The sequence below is a fragment of the Mya arenaria genome, chromosome 12 (assembly GCF_026914265.1).
Source record: "Mya arenaria isolate MELC-2E11 chromosome 12, ASM2691426v1".
NCBI classification, from domain to species: Eukaryota; Metazoa; Mollusca; class Bivalvia; order Myida; family Myidae; genus Mya; species Mya arenaria.
In genome coordinates, this window is record NC_069133.1 from 9,979,890 (window position 1) to 10,002,694 (window position 22,805).

A 22,805-nucleotide genomic window follows, 5' to 3' on the forward strand; every position below is an offset into this window, starting at 1 on the left:
ACCTCAGTGGACAACACTAGTCCACTTTTGCTCCAATATCTGTACCTCAGTGGTCACCACTAGTCCACTTTTGCTCCAATATCTGTACCTCAGTGGTCATCACTTGTTCACTTTTGCTCCAATATCTGTACCTCAGTGGTCATCACTAGCCCACTTTTGCTCCAATATCTGTACCTCAGTGGTCACCACTAGTCCTCTTTTGCTCCAATATCTGTACCTAAGTGGTCTTCAATAGTCCTCTTTTGCTCCAATATCTTACCTCAGTGGTCACCACTAGCCCACTTTTGCTCCAATATCTGTTCCTCAGTGGTCTCCACTAGTCCACTTTTGCTCCAATATCTGTACCTCAGTGGTCATCACTTGTTCACTTTTGCTCCAATATCTGTACCTAAGTGGTCTCCAATAGTCCTCTTTTGCTCCAATATCTTTACCTCAGTGGTCACCACTAACCCACTTTTGCTCCAATATCTGTACCTCAGTGGTCAACACTAGTCCACTTTTGCTCCAATATCTGTACCTCAGTGGTCATCACTTGTTCACTTTTGCTCCAATATCTGTACCTCAGTGGTCATCACTAGCCCACTTTTGCTCCAATATCTGTACCTCAGTGGTCACCACTAGTCCTCTTTTGCTCCAATATCTGTACCTAAGTGGTCTCCAATAGTCCTCTTTTGCTCCAATATCTTTACCTCAGTGGTCACCACTAGCCCACTTTTGCTCCAATATCTTTACCTCGGTGGTCACCACTAGTCCTCTTTTGCTCCAATATCTTTTCCTCAGTGGTCACCACTAGTCCGCTTTTGCTCCAATATCTGTTCCTCAGTGGTAACCACTAGTCCACTTTTGCTCTAACATCTGTACCTCAGTGGTCACCACTAGTCCACTTTTGCTCCAATATCTGTACCTAAGTGGTCACCACTAGTCCACTTTTGCTCTAACATCTGTGCCTCAGTGGTCACCACTAGTCCACTTTTGCTCCAATATCTGTACCTAAGTGGTCTCCAATAGTCCTCTTTTGCTCCAATATCTTTACCTCAGTTGTCACCACTAGCCCACTTTTGCTCCAATATCTTTACCTCGGTGGTCACCACTAGTCCTCTTTTGCTCCAATATCTTTTCCTCAGTGGTCACCACTAGTCTGCTTTTGCTCCAATATCTGTTCCTCAGTGGTAACCACTAGTCCACTTTTGCTCTAACATCTGTACCTCAGTGGTCACCACTAGTCCACTTTTGCTCCAATATCTGTACCTCAGTGGTCACCACTAGTCCACTTTTGCTCTAACATCTGTGCCTCAGTGGTCACCACTAGTCCACTTTTGCTCCAATATCTGTACCTCAGTGGTCACCACTAGCCCACTTTTGCTCCAATATCTGTACCTCAGTGGTCACCACTAGTCCACTTTTGCTCCAATATCTGTACCTCAGTGGTCACCACTAGCCCACTTTTGCTCCAATATCTATACCTCAGTGGTCACCACTAGCCCACTTTTGCTCCAATATCTGTACCTCAGTGGTCACCACTAGTCCTCTTTTGCTCCAATATCTTTACCTCAGTGGTCACCATTAGTCCACTTTTGCTCCAATATCTGTACCTCAGTGGTCACCACTAGTCCACTTTTGCTCCAATATCTGTACCTCAGTGGTCACCACTAGTCCACTTTTGCTCCAATATCTGTACCTCAGTGGTCACCACTAGTCCACTTTTGCTCTAATATCTATACCTCAGTGGTCTCCACTAGTCCACTTTTGCTCCAATATCTATACCTCAGTGGTCACCACTAGTCCACTTTTGCTCCAACATCTGTACCTCAGTAGTCACCACTAGTCCACTTTTGCTCCAACATCTGTACCTCAGTGGTCACCACTAGTCCACTTTTACTCCAATATCTGTACCTCAGTGGTCACCACTAGTCCACTTTTGCTCCAATATCTGTACCTCAGTGGTCACCACTAGTCCACTTTTGATCCAATATCTGTACCTCAGTGGTCACCACTAGTCCACTTTTGCTCTAATATCTGTACCTCAGTGGTCACCACTAGATCACTTTTGCTCCAATATCTGTACCTCAGTGGTCACCACTAGTCCACTTTTGCTCCAATATCTGTACCTGAGTGGTCTCAAATAGTCTGCTTTTGCTCCAATATCTGTACCTAAGTCACCGAGGTCTCCAATAGTCCACTTTTGGTCCAATATCTGTACCTAAGTGGTCTCTATTTTTCACTTTTGTTCCACTACACTTCAATAACTTTTTAAAACTTTATTACTGTCACAAGACATAAAAACCTAGCACAGAACAACAGCTGAGACTTATCATCAAGCTATTCAGTGCTATAATTTGGGAATCAATATTTGATTGTTTTTAAAGATAATGTTTCAAAATTTGTTATTGTTAATTTCTCCATGAAACACTAAATTGGTTGATATAGTAACACATTTTTCAGCAATATCAGTCATAAATGGTGCATCTACAGCGCAATATCATAATAACTGGTTTAGAATGTGACTCGTTACACATAGCAAAGGGAACCATATTGGGTGAGAGCAAAGTTTAAACCAAAATATTATGGTTTCCTGCGCGCTGTATATCCCATATCGCCTCAACTACTAACCTTTGAACATATATATCACATGGACAACCTGTTGACCTTGATCGACTTATGGGAAAATGTTGTATTTAATCATGGGAATCGAGAAATAGATGCCATTTTGGTACAATTTACTGACAAAATATGGTGACCAGTTCTGGAAGAATGGCTTTTCGTCATTCTGTTTGCTTTCTGTAGTTTTCACAAAGATTCAAGCTCAGTCTTAAACAAATTCTGATGACCCTCATAGTTTATCTAGCCGGTTGAACCTACCTGGGAGGTATGTAATGTCGCCAGTCCTGGTCGAGCTGATTCAGCCTGTATGCCAAACTCAACATCAGTCTGTTAATTTCCAGGCCGCCGGTCTACAAATATATTCACTTATAAACAAGGTTCCAAAAGAACTGTTTTTAAATACAGAAATATTCATCTCAAAACGGAACTTATTTAGAAATGTTGTCATGTATTTGTTCATGGACATATCCTCAGTGACTAGAGTCAATGTATTTTCATCCTCTCATTAAGAACAATCTAGGGGCGTTTTTGTTGGTAATACTAGTTTTGGTTTTATATTGGTTTCTAAAAAACTGTGTAGTTGTTGAAAGAGTCCCAAATAAAAAGAACAACAGTTTTATCGTTTTTTTCCAGAGAAAGTATAGTGAAAAAGGATTATTTTACATTGACTAGAAACCAAAACATAGTATTTCATTTTGGACATTTAACATTTAAATGGAGAGACAGACAGTTTATTTTGAACTTGTACTTCATATGTCATCATTTACACAAACAATATAACAATCTATCAAGGTGTATGTGTATATCATCATACAAAAAAAAGCGCAAAACACGAAACAAACCAAAAAGCACTCACATAAAACATTACAGGATATTACAGTAAGAATTATTATCAATGGAATACAGAACTAGCTCTGTCGAACTACGTCCCAATATTAATCAAATTAGCACTTTCATTAAGACATTCCTTAAACAATCATAACCAACCTGAGTCTTGGTTGTGTGTTTCACCAACTCGACAACGTCCGCTATCAGCAGATGGTAAAATTCCTGGGCAGCCTCAACTGTGATATCAAAATACCTGGTGGGAGATATTATAGAACTTTAAAATCATGTACCTGTGCTGGTATTTTGTCTTTGATACCATAATTTTTATCTAGATCTATTTTTCATAGGTAATAGTTATGGCACCCTCAACACAAATTATTAAAATCATACATAACCTTTTAATCATACAAGTTGTGGGTGACTTAACTGTTTATGTACCATGTTGTCAAGTGAAAAGTTCAGTAACTATTTAGGGTTATGAGTGAATTGTGTTGCAATTTATTCACTTGCTTGTATTGAATTTTTAAGCCCTGCCTACTTGTTACTCGCTGCTTATTGCACAGTTAAGCTCCACCTAGTATGCTCTGTTCTCATATAGGACTCAAAGTACAGATAAAAAATAAATGAAACTAGACGGTTGTTTTGCAATAAAAACTGATGTCTTCCCCTCTCTGCACATTGTCTCGATATTGTGAAAATTTGTGGCAGGTAATTTCAAATCCTTCATGAGATTCAAGAGATTAAAAGCAGACAGGAAATGTAGTCAATTGACCTTTAACCTCTAAGTTTAACCTTGACCTTGAGCTGAGCTAGTTGAAACATTCTCTCTTCAAATTGTCTGATAGCGTAAAATTGGTGTACAATGGACAAAAGATATAGTCATATTATTGTCATATGGCCTTTCACCTCTGTGTATGACCTTGACCTTGAACCAGGCTGGTTGTAACAAGAGCTCAGTACATCGTCTCAATATGGTGAACATTTGTGGCAAGTTATTTAAAAATCATTCATGTGATTCTAGAGATATATAGTGGATTAAAAATGTATTCATATGACCTTTGTCTGCTAAGAATGACCTTAACCTGGACCCAAGGATGTTGTAATATAAGCTCTAAACATCATCTTAATATGATTAACATTTGTGAATAGTTATTTCAAAATCTATGATGCGGTTCAAGAGATATGGAGCAGACACCAAATATTGTCATATTATAGTCGTATGACATTTGACCTCAAAGTTTGACCTTGACCTTAAACCAAGTTTGTTGTAATATGCTCTCTGCACAGAGTCACAATATGGTGAACATATTTTGCAAGTTATTTCAACATCCTTCAAGCTGTTCAAGAGACATGGAGCTGACATGATTTGAGACAGACAGACAGATGGACAGACAGAAAGATTGAAGGAGGTACAGACAACTCAAGCAAAAACAATATGTCTGCCCATTTATGGAGGAAACATAACACACTCTTGTATGATATGATAAGAACACAAAAATTGGATCCAAAATTTATCATTGAACACCCATCAGTTTTTTGCAAATTTATCAACTGGATTTTGTTTTTATGAAAAACAAGGTAATGAAAAGCAACAAGTAACAATGCTATACTTTTCAAAAGCCTGCTGGTAGTTGTTTTTGTAATCCTGGACCTCATCTCTTATATGGCCAATCAGCATGTTCAGCTGAAATATAAGACATAAACATACTGCAAGGTTATATGAAAAGATTTAAATAAAATGAACATTGCAGAGCGAACTCCTCCACCCGCCTGTTGTTCTAAAGGTGAATAAGAAGATTTATTAAAGCAGGAGTCATGGGCTTTACGACACAAGTGCATATTGTCACTAGTGATATGTTAAGTGTTTACAAGTTTCATTCAATTATCTTGAGCACTTATTAAGAAATGGCCAAGTTAAAAATTGTTGCTTGACTTTTTCCAAGTATAAATGGGCATAATTTGACAATTTTTACAAGAGTAATGGGCCTTGCTACACATGTAGAAATTGTCACAGAAATATAAGTACAAAGATAAATGTAAATATCCTGAAAAGATATCAAATTGTGGCTCAGGTTTAAATATTTGTACTATGACAAATACGAAGACGCCAATCCCAATGACATCAAGGCTTGGACAGTAACTTTTTCTTAGAAAAGTAGATCATCTCATAAGCTAATCTGACAGCCAATACTGAACTGACAACTTTGATGATTCACAATCTTTCATTGAAGTAACCGGAAATGATCGATAAGGATTCATGGTTAAACATAAGGGATGGCATTACTTGGGCAAGTCTCTCCCATCAATCCAAGTTCTAAACATTATGGACTTGGCTTGAGGAAAATATTTTTTAAAAATAAACATGTTAGTCTGGTATTGATGACCATGCGTTACCTATACACCACCTACCAATTTTGGACTTAGGTCAGTGTTCCACTTGTTGTGACGCAGCTCATCCTGCGACACCATCTTGTGCCTCTCATAGGTCGTCGGAAATATCGACTGAAATAAACAGTGGGTTGTTGCTGTTGTTTTTAGAACAGGACTAAACAGAACAGAGCAGTGATTTAGATACAAACACATTAAGCTTATGATCATTAAAAAAGCATGTACAAATGCATAAATAAATACATGATCATAAATAAATTATAACGTATTGTTTCATGAAAGCAAACTTTTTAACTTCTTTATAGAGTATATATGGGTTTGCCTGCACTGATTGACTGCATTATGACTTGACTCTGCTGTAGCACACAAGTTAAAGTGCATTTAAATGCCATAAAGGACATGAAATAAGAGTCAATTTTGAGTCATATCTTGATAAAAGTAAAGTTGAAAGAACAGCATGAGATACAAAAAGATCCAAGTGTGATACCCTTCCTTTTTATCCAAAAGAAACCCTGGTTCTTTAAAAGTGGCTGTTGTGAGGCAACGATACATGGGAGTCAACATTCCTGGGTTATAACCAGTACTCATAACTCGAAATTTCCTAGTTCTATCCCCCAATGCAATGTGCTGGACAAGGAAGCAAGTGGTATTGTCATATATAGTAGTGTTTGAAAATCGGACTCCTTTGCTATCGATAATCGAATCGAATCGGACCAAGCATTTCGATTTACTATCGGACAATAATCGAAAGTTCATAATATCAGTAAGCAATACATTTCTTTATACATATTTTCATCATGATCATTTAAATGGTTAAACCTGAGATCAGTACGTGTGATGCTATAGTCATGCTATTTGCAACAGTAAGTAAATTTCCATAACCTTTTTCTGTCTTTTATAACTCAACGAAAAAACATAACAACAAAACAAATACTAATAATTGCACATTAATTGCAAAATGATGCACGCTGCATCAAGTAAGTTATCTTAGCGTATTATCCATGTAAAAGCATATTCAATATTTGTGAACCAGCTTAACATTCAATAAACTGTTAAATTGAACATTTCATTAGAAAATCTTATTTTCATAAAACTTTCACAAAAAAAGTAAATCAATGAATTACAAACGATATTAAAAACGTTTTAAAACAGAATGTATCGAGCCGGGATCACCGGTAAGACCGGACCCACTACACCATAGGGACAGGTTATTGAAGAAGTTTTTATGAAATATATAAACAATTTGTAATTTTGGGAGAGTTTGTATGCAAAAATGTTTACATGCACCGCATTTGTGTATGAGAGTTACCTCCCATGTTAAAATGATTTCAACGAGAATTTACCGGAAACAAAGATTGACATTTACTCGACATTAACCACAACAAAAAATACGTAGTTACCGGAAGTATCATTAGCGACATCGATTTTGGACAACCACTATCCATTGTTGCCGACATATCATTGTCAGCGACGATAAATCGATTGTACTCGATTATCGTTTCATCACTAATATATAGATTGTTAGTATTACATGGTCAGGGACTGAACTGGGCTCCTTATGCACACGACTCTACCACCTAGGCTATTGGGGCAGTTCAAGCAGATGAGTGTTAAACATACAACAGTATGAGCCAGATTAAAAAACAGCCCAATGAAATAAATTTTGAGTTTCAAGCTATGATTCTCCATCAAAGTAATATATAATTATGCAAAACTCTCTTAACATGGGTCAGATGTAAAATAAAAATTTGGTAAGGTACTTGGACACTGTCTGAATGAAATAGGTTGGATCTGTTTGGGGAAATAATTTAAAATGTGAAACTTATTTGAAAAAATAAAAACACCAATGATACAGTGTTGAAAACAGCTATGTTGTTCCAATATAGCTGACATTTAGTATTGTATTGTTAATTTATAGCCAATTTAAAAAATAGCTAGAAATGCAGCAATGAGACAAAACCAGGTTTTCAATATGGGCAATAAAAAATTATAGCCAATTAATTTCTTGTATGATTTAGAAAAAAGTAGCAACCATAAAGTAACTGGGCTAAAACCATTTTTCTATCTTTAGTAACAGTGACCTTGATCTTGACCCCTCCCCCCCCCCCCAAGTAATCTCAAGCTAGCTCTTCACATAAGCTACCGGTACCTTCAGACTAACTTTCATCGCTATCCATCAATTCTAACTAAAACTGTTGGGGAGAAACCATATTTCTATTTTTAGTTACGGTGATCTTGAACTTGACCCAAACCCCCTCAAAAGCATTCCCAAGCTAGCTCTTCACATAAGCTACCTACACACCAACTTTCATCGTTATCTATAAATTCTAACTTCAATTAATGGTGAGGAAACCATTTTTCTATTTTTAGTTACAGTGATTTGGCAGAAACTGATAAGTTAATTTTTTTTTTTTTATAAATTTAAAGATGAAAAGATCAATTTAAAAGTGTCTTTTTTAAATAAGCTTTTGAAGACAATGTAAAAAAATGGGGCTGATCAACAATACATATTGTGCAATATCTCAAGAGATGTTGTTGATGCCATGACCTACATTGTATAACGTAATTGTATATACCCAAACTAATCTACAATTGCAACTCACATAGGCAATCTTGAAGAGTACAGGGCCCAGATTGGCAGCTGGGCTCGACAGCAGATATGACTTGGCCTGTAGAGTCAGGGACAGAAGCTCCACCAGGGGCTCTGAAACCATAGAATATAACAAGAGTGATGCAGAGCAAACCCTGACAGTCATCTGTTATACATGTTTAAAAAAGTTTTTTTCATAACAAAGTATATTACTGGCTGGGTCTATGTCTATGTGTATTGAAAATTATTTTTAAAAGTTTCCCTGAACATGATTTACTTAGGCTACTTTATTCTATGGCCAAGACACATCTCCACCAGGCTTTGGAAAACAAAAAAATATGGCTAAATTCAAAATAATAATATGTCGTATATTTGGCCAACCACATGGCATATTATAGTATAGAAGATATTTTGAACCCGCCACAAGGCTTATTTACCCCCTGACACAGTGTATTTTCAGAATTTCACCATTGACCATAGGATACAAATAAGAAAAGTGCATCTTTATTTTCTTAATGCCGGTACATATGCTGCAGCATATCATTAGCAACAAATATACTAACATATTTAACAGCTATGTTAATAGCCTTACATAGCAAGGAAGTGCTAATAGCATGGATAACTAATAAGGTTTTGTTTATAATACCTTTCTGTTGATAAAAGTACATTTACCAAACATAATAGCAACATAGGCATATTAATACCGTAAATGACTGGATATAAGACAATAGGGGGTATTAGACGCAGGGAAAAAAATCTGTGAGAAGTTCAAGAAAAAACTTTTAATCTATGTTTTTGGTTAAAAGACCGTAGAAAAGATGTCAAATCGTCTGGCATTTTCGGCCACCATGTTTGTTGACAGTGACAAAAAAAAATTTTTTTGTGAAAATGGCGACGGTTATCTTTAAAACCATACAATGATAAACTGTTGAGAATGAAAAGTTAAGTTATGCAAAAACCTTATATTGTACAGGTTTGTTCTCAAAATGTCAACACCTACAGAAAAAATAAAGTACCGTAATTCACCTAATAGTTCGGACACTCTAAATATTTGGACACCCATAATTATTTTCCAAAATAATTTATTTTGCGTACCTAATTTTCGGACACCCAAAGGACATTAATCACAACTTTTACAGTTACCAAGTTTCACAGACGAAGATTATTGATTTTTTGACATTGCACAAGTTTGATAGCCTGCCTGATTGCGACGTTCACTTTGGTGTTATTGGAGCATTGAATTTTAAAATTTGACAACCTCTAAATAAACTACATTTTATGTTTGAACTGACTTCCTCAAGTTCAATAGTGAAACATATCGCTCTACATGTAGGTACATCAGTTTTACTCATACTTTGTAATTGTTTAATCATTTCCCTCCCAAGAAGTGGGCTCATAACAAATGTAGATAGCCCCAAATTTGACTTTGCCAGGGCCCTAATAACCAACTCTTTTGTGAGTATTGAAGATCACATAGATTACTGTCTTTCCTTTCGTTGAATCCTATTGAACAGCCATTTGTTACCTTGATGACAGTAACCAACTATGCAAAAACAATCTCTTTATGGCTGTCTTATCAACGAGCGAACGGCCAAGTATCATAAGACGAAGATTTTTGGTTAAGGATAGCATTAAGTTCACTTATTGAATTAAAAGTGTCATTTGCCAAATAAAACCAGCTGTTTCTTATGTAACCAACAAAACGATTTGTTGAGAAATAAGTAATATTACTTCTTCAATTGACCAATTCGGAAATGTAATCGTAAATTATTTGTAACGATCATTTATAAGAGCAAGTATTAATCTCCATTAATACCTCTGGAAATGAATATAATTTTCTGTATGAAAGTGAATCACATAATTTCACTGACTGACCCACTGAGATGTTGAAGACAGCTGTTGGAAAACAGAGTTTTCATCTTCATGAGTGGTCAACATTATATTTTGTTCAATGAGAAGGCAGTATTTTTAAAGATTTCAATTACATTTATTTCAGTAAATCAGCAGCCAACTGTTATTGATTTTAATTAGGTGAAGCGGTAGATATTAAAAGTGGCTGGCCAAGTTAGTTGGTAGTTTACACAATAAAATGTAGATCTCTAAAAAACTTAAAGATTGTTAGTATGTAGTTAAAAAAAAAAATTGGTATGCAACTGTGTCGCTTCAAACTATTTATTGTTGTAAGTAAATACATACAATCTTTTACTATTACCGGGTACTTTAACTGATTTCCCGTATTTCCCCTACTCACCCACACCATCGAGAGGACGGGAACCAATATTGGAGAACAGGGTCTTCATCTTGGCAATGGCCGTTGAGGACTTCACTTCCAACAGGTTGAGGCTCTCCTTGAGCATTGTAAACTGAAATATATGTGACCAACAAATTGTAATATACAGTTTTGACTTATGATTAAACATAATTTTTTTGGCCTTAAAAGATTGAAAAAATAGGTCCTTATACATCCTATTTCAGTTAAAATAAAAAGCAAATATAACAACTGTAATAACTGAATTATAATGCACTTTCGGTCATTTATTTTACATATTAATAATCAGCAAGCTAATACCTTTCAAATGATACCAAATTTATAAGGGCCTTAGGGGTCAAAAGACATAAAAAAATTACAATAAGGTTAAGGCAATTATCAGAGAACTAGCTTATCAGTAAGTCAGATTCCTTGAATTATCTTTCAAAAGGCACCTGTTTTGTACATCTTGGAAACTTATAAAAATTATAAAAGTAAAACCTACTGAATGTTTGGTAAACCAAATTTTAAAATCTTAAATCAACTCACTTCTATTGTGTGAAACACTTTCCAGTATTTTTTTATAAAGAAATATACTATACACACATGGAATCCATGATATAATAATAGTACACACCTCTTCCTGTATGATGACCAGACACGACCTATCCCTGGGCATGGTTTCCATGACAACAGTGAGGGACTGGGATATGTGATGGATGAACCACACCGTTGGGTCAAAGTTCAAGGCCAGGTAGTGTAGATACACGATTTTACAGTACTGGTCACCCTGGGGGAGATACAAGCAAAAATAGAAAGGAAAGTGTTTATGAATACATTTCACTGCCTGCTGGGCTGTGTATACATGTAACACTGTCACTGTCACTGACCTCAAATGGTAACCTTGACAGCATAACTTTGACCTTCACTCTAGATTTTAGACACATTTTCCAAGGTTTTCACTTAAATTAATAGGTGTGATTATAAAGGCCAATTTCATGAAAGTATGAGTTCAGGGCCATGATTACGAACGATCTAAAGTCTGAGTTCAGACTCAAGTGGCAAAATTGCAAAGCTTTCAGTCTAGTTGAAAATTGATAATGAATTTTACTGAAATATACTATTTGAAATTGTAAATTTATAAACATATAATTCTGAAAAACAAATGAAATAAAGATGATTTTTTGTAGTTTAATAAATCTGCTTTCCTGAGACTTAGTCTGAACTCGAACTTGAGACTATTTGTACTCATGGACCCTGGTTTCCTTGTTAATGCTCGGTATATTGCAATAGTCGAAGAATAATTACATTTCCTTTTTTTTTTCCAATGTACCATGTATCATAAAATGGTAAAGCATAACTGATAATAAACCAAGTGAAACAGGCTTATTTTCTAAATTTAATAAGTATCTGTACTCAGTAGGGTTATTTGTGCTTTAATCAATGCCTGGAACTCTCTCTTTTTTCTCAGGATCCATGCTTATGAAATTTGCCAATTAACGCAATTTAAATGCACAATATTTCAAAATAAATCAGTAAAAAAGCCCAGAAATACATTTAAAAAAATGCATTAAACAATAAATTCTAACATTGCATTTAAGATTTCCGAGTATACACATTGAGTACAGTGTTGAAACATATAAAGGGAAACAACTAACCAATATATCCCAAAATGAAAGCATTCTGTTATATTTCTTGTGTAGCAATCAATCCAAGCTTATAAGTAAAACAGTTCTACCTTAGTAGACATAGCCCATAGTGGTAAACTAAAAATATGAACAAAAAGCACCACCGCTAGCGTTCATTTGTTTATATCAGTCAAATAAAGGGGCATTACTCAACACTTATTAAAGCTAGAGTCATGGGCCTTGCTTTAAATGTGCAAATCTGACAACAAGTAGTGTCCAGGTTTATATAGCTTTATTTTTTCTTTAGTTATAGTCAATTGATGTTAAAGTGTTTGCACAATGATGACGACAACCTCGATAACACCAAGGCTTAATATAATCACAATATATCAACTTGTTTGCTTCAAAAATCAGGTGAGGTAAAAATATCATAACATAATCGTCAGTAACTTACCACCCCATATCTCAGTCCAAATTCCTTGAGAAGACGTACGGACGCGATTGACAGCGGAGAGGTAGGAGGCGGGGCAATGAGCTCGCTAACCTGGCGATACGGCGATTCGTAACTGATCAACTTCTCCATCAGCTTACAGTACTGGCCATGAAGAGACTGCATCTGGGTTATGTTATACTGATATATTTAATCAGCACAATGAGAAAAGCAATTCAAAATATGAAATCATTTCAGACTTATTTATCATTATATTAATATATGTGTTATGTACTGTTCCAAAAACTTGTAATGTAAATATCTTAATCAAATACTGGAGTAATGTATACATAAATCCAATCATATTCATAATTTATATTACAACAGTGCCACAGAGCAAACCCCATGCTCACCTGAAGGTTTTATCATTCAAACAAGGAATATAACTTTACAATTATTAAATTAAATTTAAAATCTAGAATTATGAGCCATGTGTATTGCTTCCTAGTTTCAGTTGAATATCTTGAATTGTTTTTGAGTTAAGGCCAACGGAAACGTTTTTGCAAAATGACCTCCGTGATGACAATGCACCAAGGCTATCATAATTATATTTGATTAAATCATTTTCATTTATTTTACCATGAAGGTAGCTTTAAACATAGTTTTTAATGCCTAACTGAATGTTATTCCAATGTTTAACCTTGGCTGTTTTATCAGCGGGAGTTGGAAGCCCAAAGTGCCAGAACTTGCTGAGCAGGTCGGAGATGTGTTGTCTTTCTTTCTTCTGCCATTGATCATACCCAATACGGTTCTGGAAGTTAAGAAGGCTATGTGTTAGTATAAAATTTCAAATGAGTACTGCAGGGGGAAAAAAATAAAAAAGTCAAAGCACATCTGTTGTTATTTCAGTCAAAAAGGTGCATACCTAAAAAATTATTAGAGCCAGAGTTATGGGCCTTGCCTGATAATCAGTATAATAGTATAAAACACTAACCTAAAGCTGCTAAAGAAGCACAGAAATTGTACACCATCCACTCCATTCAGTCCTTTTGCCAGTTATTTTTACAGTCCAATCAAAACACATGGATTCTAATCTTAAAATTAATACAACCCCAGGAAAGTTTCAGGGCTGTAAAATAATTTTTTGTTCTATATTCTTACTTAATCTGTGACACTCATTTATGACCTTACTAAATGCCTCTCATCCCCACATACAAAGTGCATCACATACCAGGAAGGTTTTCGGGCTGTAGAAGGGGTTTTGGTTGTTCTCCAGTGCTATCAGTTGCTGCACCAGCTCCTCCGCTAGAACCTGATATACAATAAAGCACTTATCAATGTTTTGTCAACAGGGTTGGAGCAAATGGGCTCTGGAACTTCATAATCTTTTTCTTTGTTTTAGTATGCCATATTAACAACCTTACATACAATGTAGTACAACGCAATTTATATCCTGCAGTACATACAAAATGGAAATATATATCATTTTAACCATTGTTATGTATCATAAAATACTTATGTATATATAAAAAAGTTTTGAGTGATATCCCATGTTAAAAATGTATAGCAAACATGTTTTTATAGCACTTCATAATCTGTTTGATTCCAGACAGGCAGGCTGTGACAGAATCAGTAAGGTCATCAACAACAGTACAGACATGGTCTAATTTAAAAAAAAAAGTAAATGTCTTTAACAAACCTGGCCCCTTTTTTATCAAATACAAGGAATTTTGACCAATGATCCTTGAGTGTGACCTTAACCTTTCACCTATAATACCGGGGTCTTGCACTCAGCACGCATATTCTTGTGTTGAACACTTGTAAGTTATTTTAAAAACCCCTAATGCATGGCCAAGTTACAGCCAGAAAAAGTGAACACTGGATTACCAAACACACTCATGCACACATGCACTGACGCACATACACAGAATTTGTCAGACAAATAGCTTATTCATGGGTCAAGCACCTTATTTATACATACCTTCTGAGGAGACTTTTTGTCAATGTGGGCTATCACAATTTTCTCATAGTGGTTGAATTTCTCCTGAGTAAGTCTGAAGGCCCGCCGCAGAAGTTCACAGAGCGTTTCTGTGGGAACAAGGGCGGAGTCTTCCTGTTCCTGATCCTCCACCCCGCTGTCATGCATGGATAACGGTGACAGACTGGTTACATGTTGCAGCGATAGACTGGTTTCCTTCCTGAGAAAGATAGAGAATCCCAGCTTTTGAGTATAAAAGTTGAAGCAAAATATTTAATAAGAAATAATAAAAATAAAAAATGTTCATTATTTGATAATAAACATAGTATGAAAGAACATGTATATTATAAACACATGTATTAAAAGATAAAGGACCAAAAAATGTTGTTTTTGAAGCACCACTTTCGATAACTAATGTCCCCCCTTACACAAGAGCTTAGGTGATGAAAGGTAATATTGAAGGTGTTAATATAATTAACATAATTAAGTGTTTTAAGGTAGTGTCTGGACAAATGCATAATAAAATAATGAACAAGGGGAATAAAATGCCCCAGAGTTATAAGTCTTGTAGGGTGCACAACTTCACATTGCCATTTATCTATGTAATTTTTTAAGGAGGTGAATGGGGCCAAAATTCAGCACAAAATCAATAGAAGGACAGCCCTGGCTTGGAACTGTGATGCAATCATTTATGTCTGATTGCTAAACTCCAATTGAATAAATGCTACATCATTTGACCAATAGTAAACAAAGTTCAGAGTATAGGCTGTTCCTTTTCCTAATGTGAATCAGGGTTTTGCAAATTTATGCCCGAGTCTTCATACTGCATCAACAAATGGAAAAATAAACTAACATGTCAACTAACTAACATGTCAAAACCTTTCATTGACAAATGATATTGACCAATATAAGCTGAAGCAAAGACATTTTATTTCAAATGGTTTTCAAGTTATGATCAATACAAAATTACTTTTTCAAACATTCAAACAACTTCAAAAAGGGTTTCAGAGATAAGGAAAAAAAATCATTTTAAACACAACACCAACAAGTACAAATAATAACAACACCAAAGCTGGTACAATACCTCAATTTCTTCTTTTAAAACAAATACAAGCTTGTTAGGTAAATAAATAGATGTACCTTTTTGCCATGATGCCTTTAAGCCCACCTATGTGGGTGTGGCTGGGGGCAGGGATGGGTGTGACCCCTGATGGGGGTTCAGGTGCCCCCAGGACAGGAAACGCTGCACACTTCAAGGCATTCTTAAACACCTGCAGATTAAGACAACACACCAATGTCCTTAAACAATGCATATAAATAAAAACAACACATAGATCTCATGTAAACACATACTATAGAGCAGACAACAAAGGAAAACTTTTATTAATATATTTGAAATTGAAAGACAAATGATAATTAAAGTACTGGCAACAAAAAAGTGGTAAAAAATCATATTATGAAATTTTTATTTTAAGGTTTATATTACATGTAAAGCCTTACTGGTACATGTGTATGTCAAAAGTATAAATGAACAGTAAAAAAACATGTTTGAACTAGTCCATCAAGACCTACTTTCTGTCAGTGGTGCACCTTGTTTCTGTTAGCGGTGCACCTTATTTCTGTCAGCAGTGCCCCTACTTTCAATCAGCAGTGCACCTACTTTCTGTCACCAGTGCACCTACTTTCTGTCACCAGTGCACCTTCTTTCTGTCACCAGTGCACCTACTTTCTGTCACCAGTGCACCTTCTTTCTGTCACCAGTGCACCTATTTTCTGTCACAAGTGCAACTACAATCTGTCACCAGTGCACCTCACCAGTGCACCTACTTTCTGTCACCAGTGCACCTACTTTCTGTCATCAGTGCACCTACTTTCTGTCATCAATGCACCTACTTTCTGTCAGCTATGCACCTACTTTCTGTCATCAGTGCACCTACTTTCTGTCACCAGTGCACCTTCTTTCTGTCACCAGTGCACCTATTTTCTGTCACAAGTGCAACTACAATCTGTCACCAGTGCACCTACTTTCTGTCATCAGTGCACCTACTTTCTGTCATCAATGCACCTACTTTCTGTCAGCTATGCACCTACTTTCTGTCATAAGTGCACCTACTTTCTGTCACCAGTGCACCTACTTTCTGTCACCAGTGCACCTACTTTCTGTCACAAGTGCAACTACAATCTGTCACCAGTGCACCTACTTTCTGTCATCAGTGCACCTACTTTCTGTCATCAGTGCACCTACTTTCTGTCAGCTATGCACCTACTTTCTGTCATAAGTGCACCTACTTTCTGTCACCAGTGTACCTACTTTGGGTCAACAGTGCACCTTCTTTCTGTGACCAGTGCACCTAGTTTCTGTCACCAGTGCACCTACTTTCTGTCACCAGTGCACCTACTTTCTGTCACCAGTGCACCTACTTTCTGTCACCAGTGCACCTACTTTCTGTCACCAGTGCACCTACTTTCTGTCACCAGTGCACCTACTTTCTGTCACCAGTGCACCTACTTTCTGTCACCAGTGCACCTACTTTCTGTCACCAGTGCACCTACTTTCTGTCACCAGTGCACCTTCTTTGTGTTACCAGTGCACCTACTTTCTGTCACCATTGCACCTTCTTTGTGTTATCAGTGCACCTACTTTCTGTCATCAGTGCACCTACTTTCTGTAAGCAGTGCACCTTCTTTCTGTCACCAGTGCACCTATTTTCTGTCACAAGTGCAACTACAATCTGTCACCAGTGCACCTACTTTCTGTCATCAGTGCACCTACTTTCTGTCATCAGTGCACCTACTTTCTGTCAGCTATGCATCTACTTTCTGTCATAAGTGCACCTAATTTCTGTCACCAGTGCACCTTCTTTCTGTCATCAGTGCACCTACTTTCTGCCAACAGTGCACCTACTTTCTGCCAACAGTGCACCTTCATTCCAGCATCAGGGTATCACTCACCTGGAACTCTACTGCATCCAAGCCGATGACAGATTCATTCTGAGCCAGGTCAGCCTTCCCCATCGCCCCCTCCTCAATACCACTGTCACGGCCATCATTGCGAACCTGGAAATGCACTCATACACATAACATACATAGTGTAGAGAAACAGCAAATAGAAAATAAACATACATATATTTGTCTCTAACTGAAAGAGCAAAAGAACAGGCCTATCCAAAAAACTAAAACAATTATAACATGAATTTAAGTCAATAATTAATCACTCCATGTATCTCTTATGCAGTGAACTATCACAAGTTTTAGATCTGCTTGAATGTATTCACAGGAAAAAAACAATTGAGTGTCCCAGATTTAAGCACACAGTACTTCCCTGTTGAGGGCTGATGCACGTCTTTAAGAACAAGAGCACCTAGTAGCAAACACCACACACTCGTCTGTTGTTGTTTTTTGTCAAAATAGGGGCACAACTGGGTAATTATTAATATCAGAGTTATGGGCTATCAGGCAACATTCATATCAGGTTTTATTTGAAATATCTTGTTTGTTTTTTATCCACGGCCAAAGTGCAAGATTTTGCATTTTTCTTTTGTCAAAAATGGGAATAATTCAACAAGTATTTTAGTCAGAAATAGGGGCCTTGTTACACAAACCAGTATTGTCACTGGCAACATGTGTTCCAAGTTCTTCCTGTCTTTAAGTTATGGGCACAGTTAAGGATTTTGCACAATGCTGACGATGATGATGATGATGACAACGACAAACTAGTTTGAAAAATGATCAGCTAATAAAGCGTCCTCAGAAAAAAAGCATACATGTGATAATTTCTTGGGTCGATTCCGGGACACCCATCGTAATGTCAACGCACACTAGGGGGGTCCGGGGGCATGCCCCCCGGAAATTTTTTTAAATGGGGAACGTCTGTGGTGCATTCTATAGCATATCTGGGGCTATTTTAGTCGTTTTTAACGTCGGGAAAATGTACCTATTTTGACTGCCAAGACGTATTTTTTACTTGACATGGTTGTTTTTTTTTCTGCATTTTCTTGAAAAAAATAAAACCACCAGATATTTTCCCAGGCTTTAAATGAAGTGCTAACCAGGAGGATATGCAGTCTACTTTCGGTTTCATCAAAACAGGAAATAAACAACTATACGGGCACCTGTTTTCCCGCGCTTTTGAGAACATGCGTTACAAAATATTTATTTTTTCATCACATTTAAAACGTTTGCAATTTATGACACACAATATTTTTCAGACGATAAAGAAGATTTTCCAGTCGATGAGCTTTTTTCCGTTTGGAGATGCATATAATTTTGATAGAGACGTGTCAACAATCGGCTATATAAAGCGATCACGTGACTTACCATGGTCACGTGATTAAAGCACTCTATATAACCACCTGTAAACCCCATATCGTCAGTTTTATTTCGGCGTAAAAATACACACGATAGTTCGGAAAAAAGGTCAAAACACTAAAATTCCTTATGGACGCATATGTTGTTAAAAGTATAACGACGTATCGACTTTGAAATTTGAAAGGAATATGGGATGTTTTCCGTGTTTTAATTTTGTTTTTTTACTCATTTTGTCACTTTCTTTGAACTTACCTTCATGCTCGTTTGTTGGTAAAATGTGTGAAAAATATCAATTCATCAATTAAAAGCTATCATTCATAAGACCAAACAAATCCATATGAAAACAATGAATTTGTATACAAGAACCCTTCCCCACTCGTTAAGCACAACAATAGGCCGATAGATCAATTATCGGGTGATTGACGATGACCTCGACGACACACGTACCAATTAACGGATTAGTGTCAACATGTCCTGTGTTTTACGACCAGTGTCCCGGACAGGCAAAATAGCTGACTTACATTGGTAAAATTAAGATAATCGATTCCGATTCCGAGATTTATTTTTTTTTTTGGTTTTTTTTTTATGACTCCGGGACAAACATGCACCCTCCGTGACTCCGTGACAGAGATACGATTTCCGGGACAATCCCGGACGTCCGGGACGTTATCACATGTATGAAAAAAGTAAGTATGAAGAGCAAAATTAATAACTGGAGCCTTCTCTGAGTTCATCAAGAATCGTCTGTAATCTTTTAAGCCATATGGGTCTTGTAATATTTGATTTTTCACAAGTAACAAGTGTACTAAGATTCATAAGCATAGCTTAAACATTCAGTTTTGTCATGGCCAAGGTAAATGATTTTTCATGCTGCCTTAACCTTAACGGTTTTCTTTGATAAACTGACAAGCCAGAAATATATATAAATGCAAAATCTTTACCAGTCTGACATTGGCAAACCGCTGCTTGCAGGCAGCCAGGAGCAGACAACATTTTCTCTGCCTGAAACAATATAATATTTACATTAAATATGTATTGATAAAATGCATGTATAAAATAAGGTCGTAATTAGGCAATATATATGAGTTTGTCTCCTGATTTAAGATTTTCTCTGAGTCACAGTTTGCTGGAACAAAACAACAGAAGCATAGGATTCAAAACCTTTAATATATAAGTATAATGTCGAAACCCCCTTCCCTCCTTGCATACGGTAACATCCTTCATTTTCTACCCAAATCAGGCGTATACAAATAATACTTAACTATTTTGAGAGTTTACAGACTGATTAATGCAAAATTTTGTGTTTCTCTGTACCATATACCACCCCTTTGAGTCTGGAGTACTCCTTAAAAAGCCTGAATACTGCATAGCAAATAGAGGAGTTTCAGACTGGAGTATCAAAGTACAAATTATTCATGTTTGAGTTTCCAACAGATGGGTGAAACTTTAGTACTTACTCAAATCTCATGAAATATTCATGAATCTGTTTTCTAGAATTTCCATGCCTGTAATGATAGAAAAAAACAGGAATTTTATTTTTTATTTTTTATACCCAAAACTTGTTCGATGAATGTATAACAAATAAAAGTTTTAAACATGAATTACTCATCTTTTTTAATCTTTTATATATGTGAACCTAACATCATCAAACTTCGCTTTTTGTATTTAATTTATTTTATTTTCCCATAACTTCATACTTAAAAGGTCATGGGACTGTGCAGGCGTACATGTACATTTAGCACTGCATACTACTCAAGACATGAAATACAAATGTCTATAACAATACCATAGATCTTATAGTTTTGAATATAGAACTTGTTTTTGATCAGCAGGACTGATATATGATACTGACTGTAGAATGTTAAAGCCAACATCTGATTGGTTAAACTGAAAGCTCTCTTCTCTCTCATTGGTTGCCCCAGCCTGGACCCAGACCTGTGCCTCAGTTTCTGTAGCTGCCTGCAGGATGGCCTCAGGGGACAGGTTTACCCCCTCTGACATTGTGTCTGTAAGTAACAAGATCTTTTATACAGAGATGTTAGGTATCAGGGAGGTCTTTTGAAGTTTGATAAACCCAAGCCCTGTTGAATACTGTACAGTTAGTATACATGTACATCATAACATGTATTCCATTATCTTTAATGACATGTACACATGCATCACCAAGGCACGGCTGTACTACTTGCACTTTATGTGCAATTGTCAGGTTATGGCAAGTGTCCCAAGGCCGGTACAATAATGGGAAACAACAATATTACATGCTCTTTATACTTATAAAGAGATCCTTTTCTTAATACTGCATCAGAATAAACATCTACATTGTTTTCAACTTAGTACTCATGCTTGACTATTGTGCAACATTCGATGTGTGAGACCAACAAAAGGCAAAAGAAGTAAAGATTTTATGAACTTTTTTGTAACTTGTCTGACAGAGTCATTAAATACAGTTAATTTCATCAAGCTTGAGAAGCCATGGTGTAGAACCACTGCATCAGTTTCCTTCCCATGTTTTTAATATGTGGAATCCTTGCCACAGGATGTTGTTAAGGCTTAATATGAAAATGTTGAAAACTGAAAGATCCTGTTAGATCTTCTTTGATCAGCATACTCAGAAAAGACAATATGATTTATAACAATTAAATAAGTGGTGTTAATGCACTGGTCAGTCAATTGTAACCACGCCCCCCCCCCCCAGGTCCGGGGTATACGGGGGATGTGGGCAGTGTTTTTACCTTCCAGGTGGCCCTGCAGTGCCAGGTGAATGCGGTGGTTTTGTCTTGGCGCCAAAAATAGCGGGGAATGGGCCTTACCTAGGGTCCCTGGGGTGCTGGGGCATTTGGCGGTGATTTTACCTGCAGTTCGTCCTTGCAGGAAGGGGATTTTGACCGGGCTTGGTCAAAGTCCCCACTATTTCCCATACCTGGTGGGGGGGGGGGGGCCGTGGTTACAATTGACTGGTGCATAAGAGACAGCATGACCAAACAAACACATGTATGATTTCACCAAACTTAAACATCAAATGCAAAAAAAAAATGTTCTCTACATATCCTCCGGGAAACTTAAGACTTAGGTGTTCTTACTACAGAACCCCAAAGATTCTACAGATATACTCCTACAGACATTACTTATAATAACATAATACAAGTGATTAGTCTGTTGCCTGTTGGTTATATATTGAAATTTTGAAACACATATTAAAATAGAAAGTATAAGATGTTAAACAGATGCTATGTGATCTTTATATATTTCTTTTACAAAATATAATACAAAATTTGGATGACAAGAAACATACACTATAAATACAACGTTTAATCCCCAGGAACAATCTGATTCCGGGTTGTGCTGGCGTCCGCCATTTTGATCGTTATCACATGACCATGGACTTTGGTACATAAAAATCGGAACGGAAAAAAACTATGGGGATTGATCAAAATGAAATACGACGAAATACGACTTACTATCAAAAGTATCAAAAATATCATTTGCGTGTTTCATTTACTTTCAAAGCAGACAAAGCGACATTTTATAAACATGAGAATTACACTTATTGCCAATATATGTGTTTAATAATTTTATTATGACGTGCGGGGTGCTGCCCAGCGACATGCTACATGTATTCGTCGTTTATATCAGGGACCAATGACAATAATCCTACTCCCAATTTATATTGAGCCCGTGTAAATTGTTTCAATATACATGCATGTTTACATACTTTTCCAAATACACCTTAAAATAATCAAGTGCGACACGATGAATACTGCGACGATTTATGACGATGAATAAAATGACGATTTTTGTCAGACATG

General features: G+C 36.6%; 1 protein-coding gene across 1 annotated transcript; it reads right to left on the reverse strand.

Moving 5' to 3' along the window:
- Positions 1–2,855: 2,855 nt before the first annotated feature.
- Positions 2,856–22,385, reverse strand: LOC128210431 (uncharacterized). Its single transcript, XM_052914781.1, has 17 exons — positions 22,292–22,385; positions 20,852–21,005; positions 20,457–20,504; positions 19,941–20,001; positions 17,644–17,748; positions 15,832–15,962; positions 14,695–14,911; positions 13,945–14,025; positions 13,414–13,524; positions 12,738–12,899; positions 11,293–11,445; positions 10,659–10,770; positions 8,421–8,521; positions 5,839–5,931; positions 5,040–5,113; positions 3,589–3,682; positions 2,856–2,951 (listed from the first exon to the last, which is right to left on the reverse strand). The coding sequence occupies exons 2-17, from the start codon at positions 20,998–21,000 to the stop codon at positions 2,856–2,858; spliced, it is 1,788 nt and encodes a 595-aa protein (XP_052770741.1). The 5' UTR covers positions 21,001–21,005; positions 22,292–22,385.
- Between the last annotated feature and the right edge of the window lie 420 nt (positions 22,386–22,805).

Bases quoted from the DNA above. Each gene is read 5' to 3' on its own strand.
- LOC128210431 (XM_052914781.1), bottom strand. From the start codon at position 21,000: ATGTCAGAGGGGGTAAACCTGTCCCCTGAGGCCATCCTGCAGGCAGCT. The intron at 10,771-11,292 runs GTGTGTACTATT...CATATATTTCAG, and splicing joins TGGTCATCATACAGGAAGAG to TTTACAATGCTCAAGGAGAG. The intron at 8,522-10,658 runs GTGAGTAGGGGA...CTATGGTTTCAG, and splicing joins CCGTCCTCTCGATGGTGTGG to AGCCCCTGGTGGAGCTTCTG.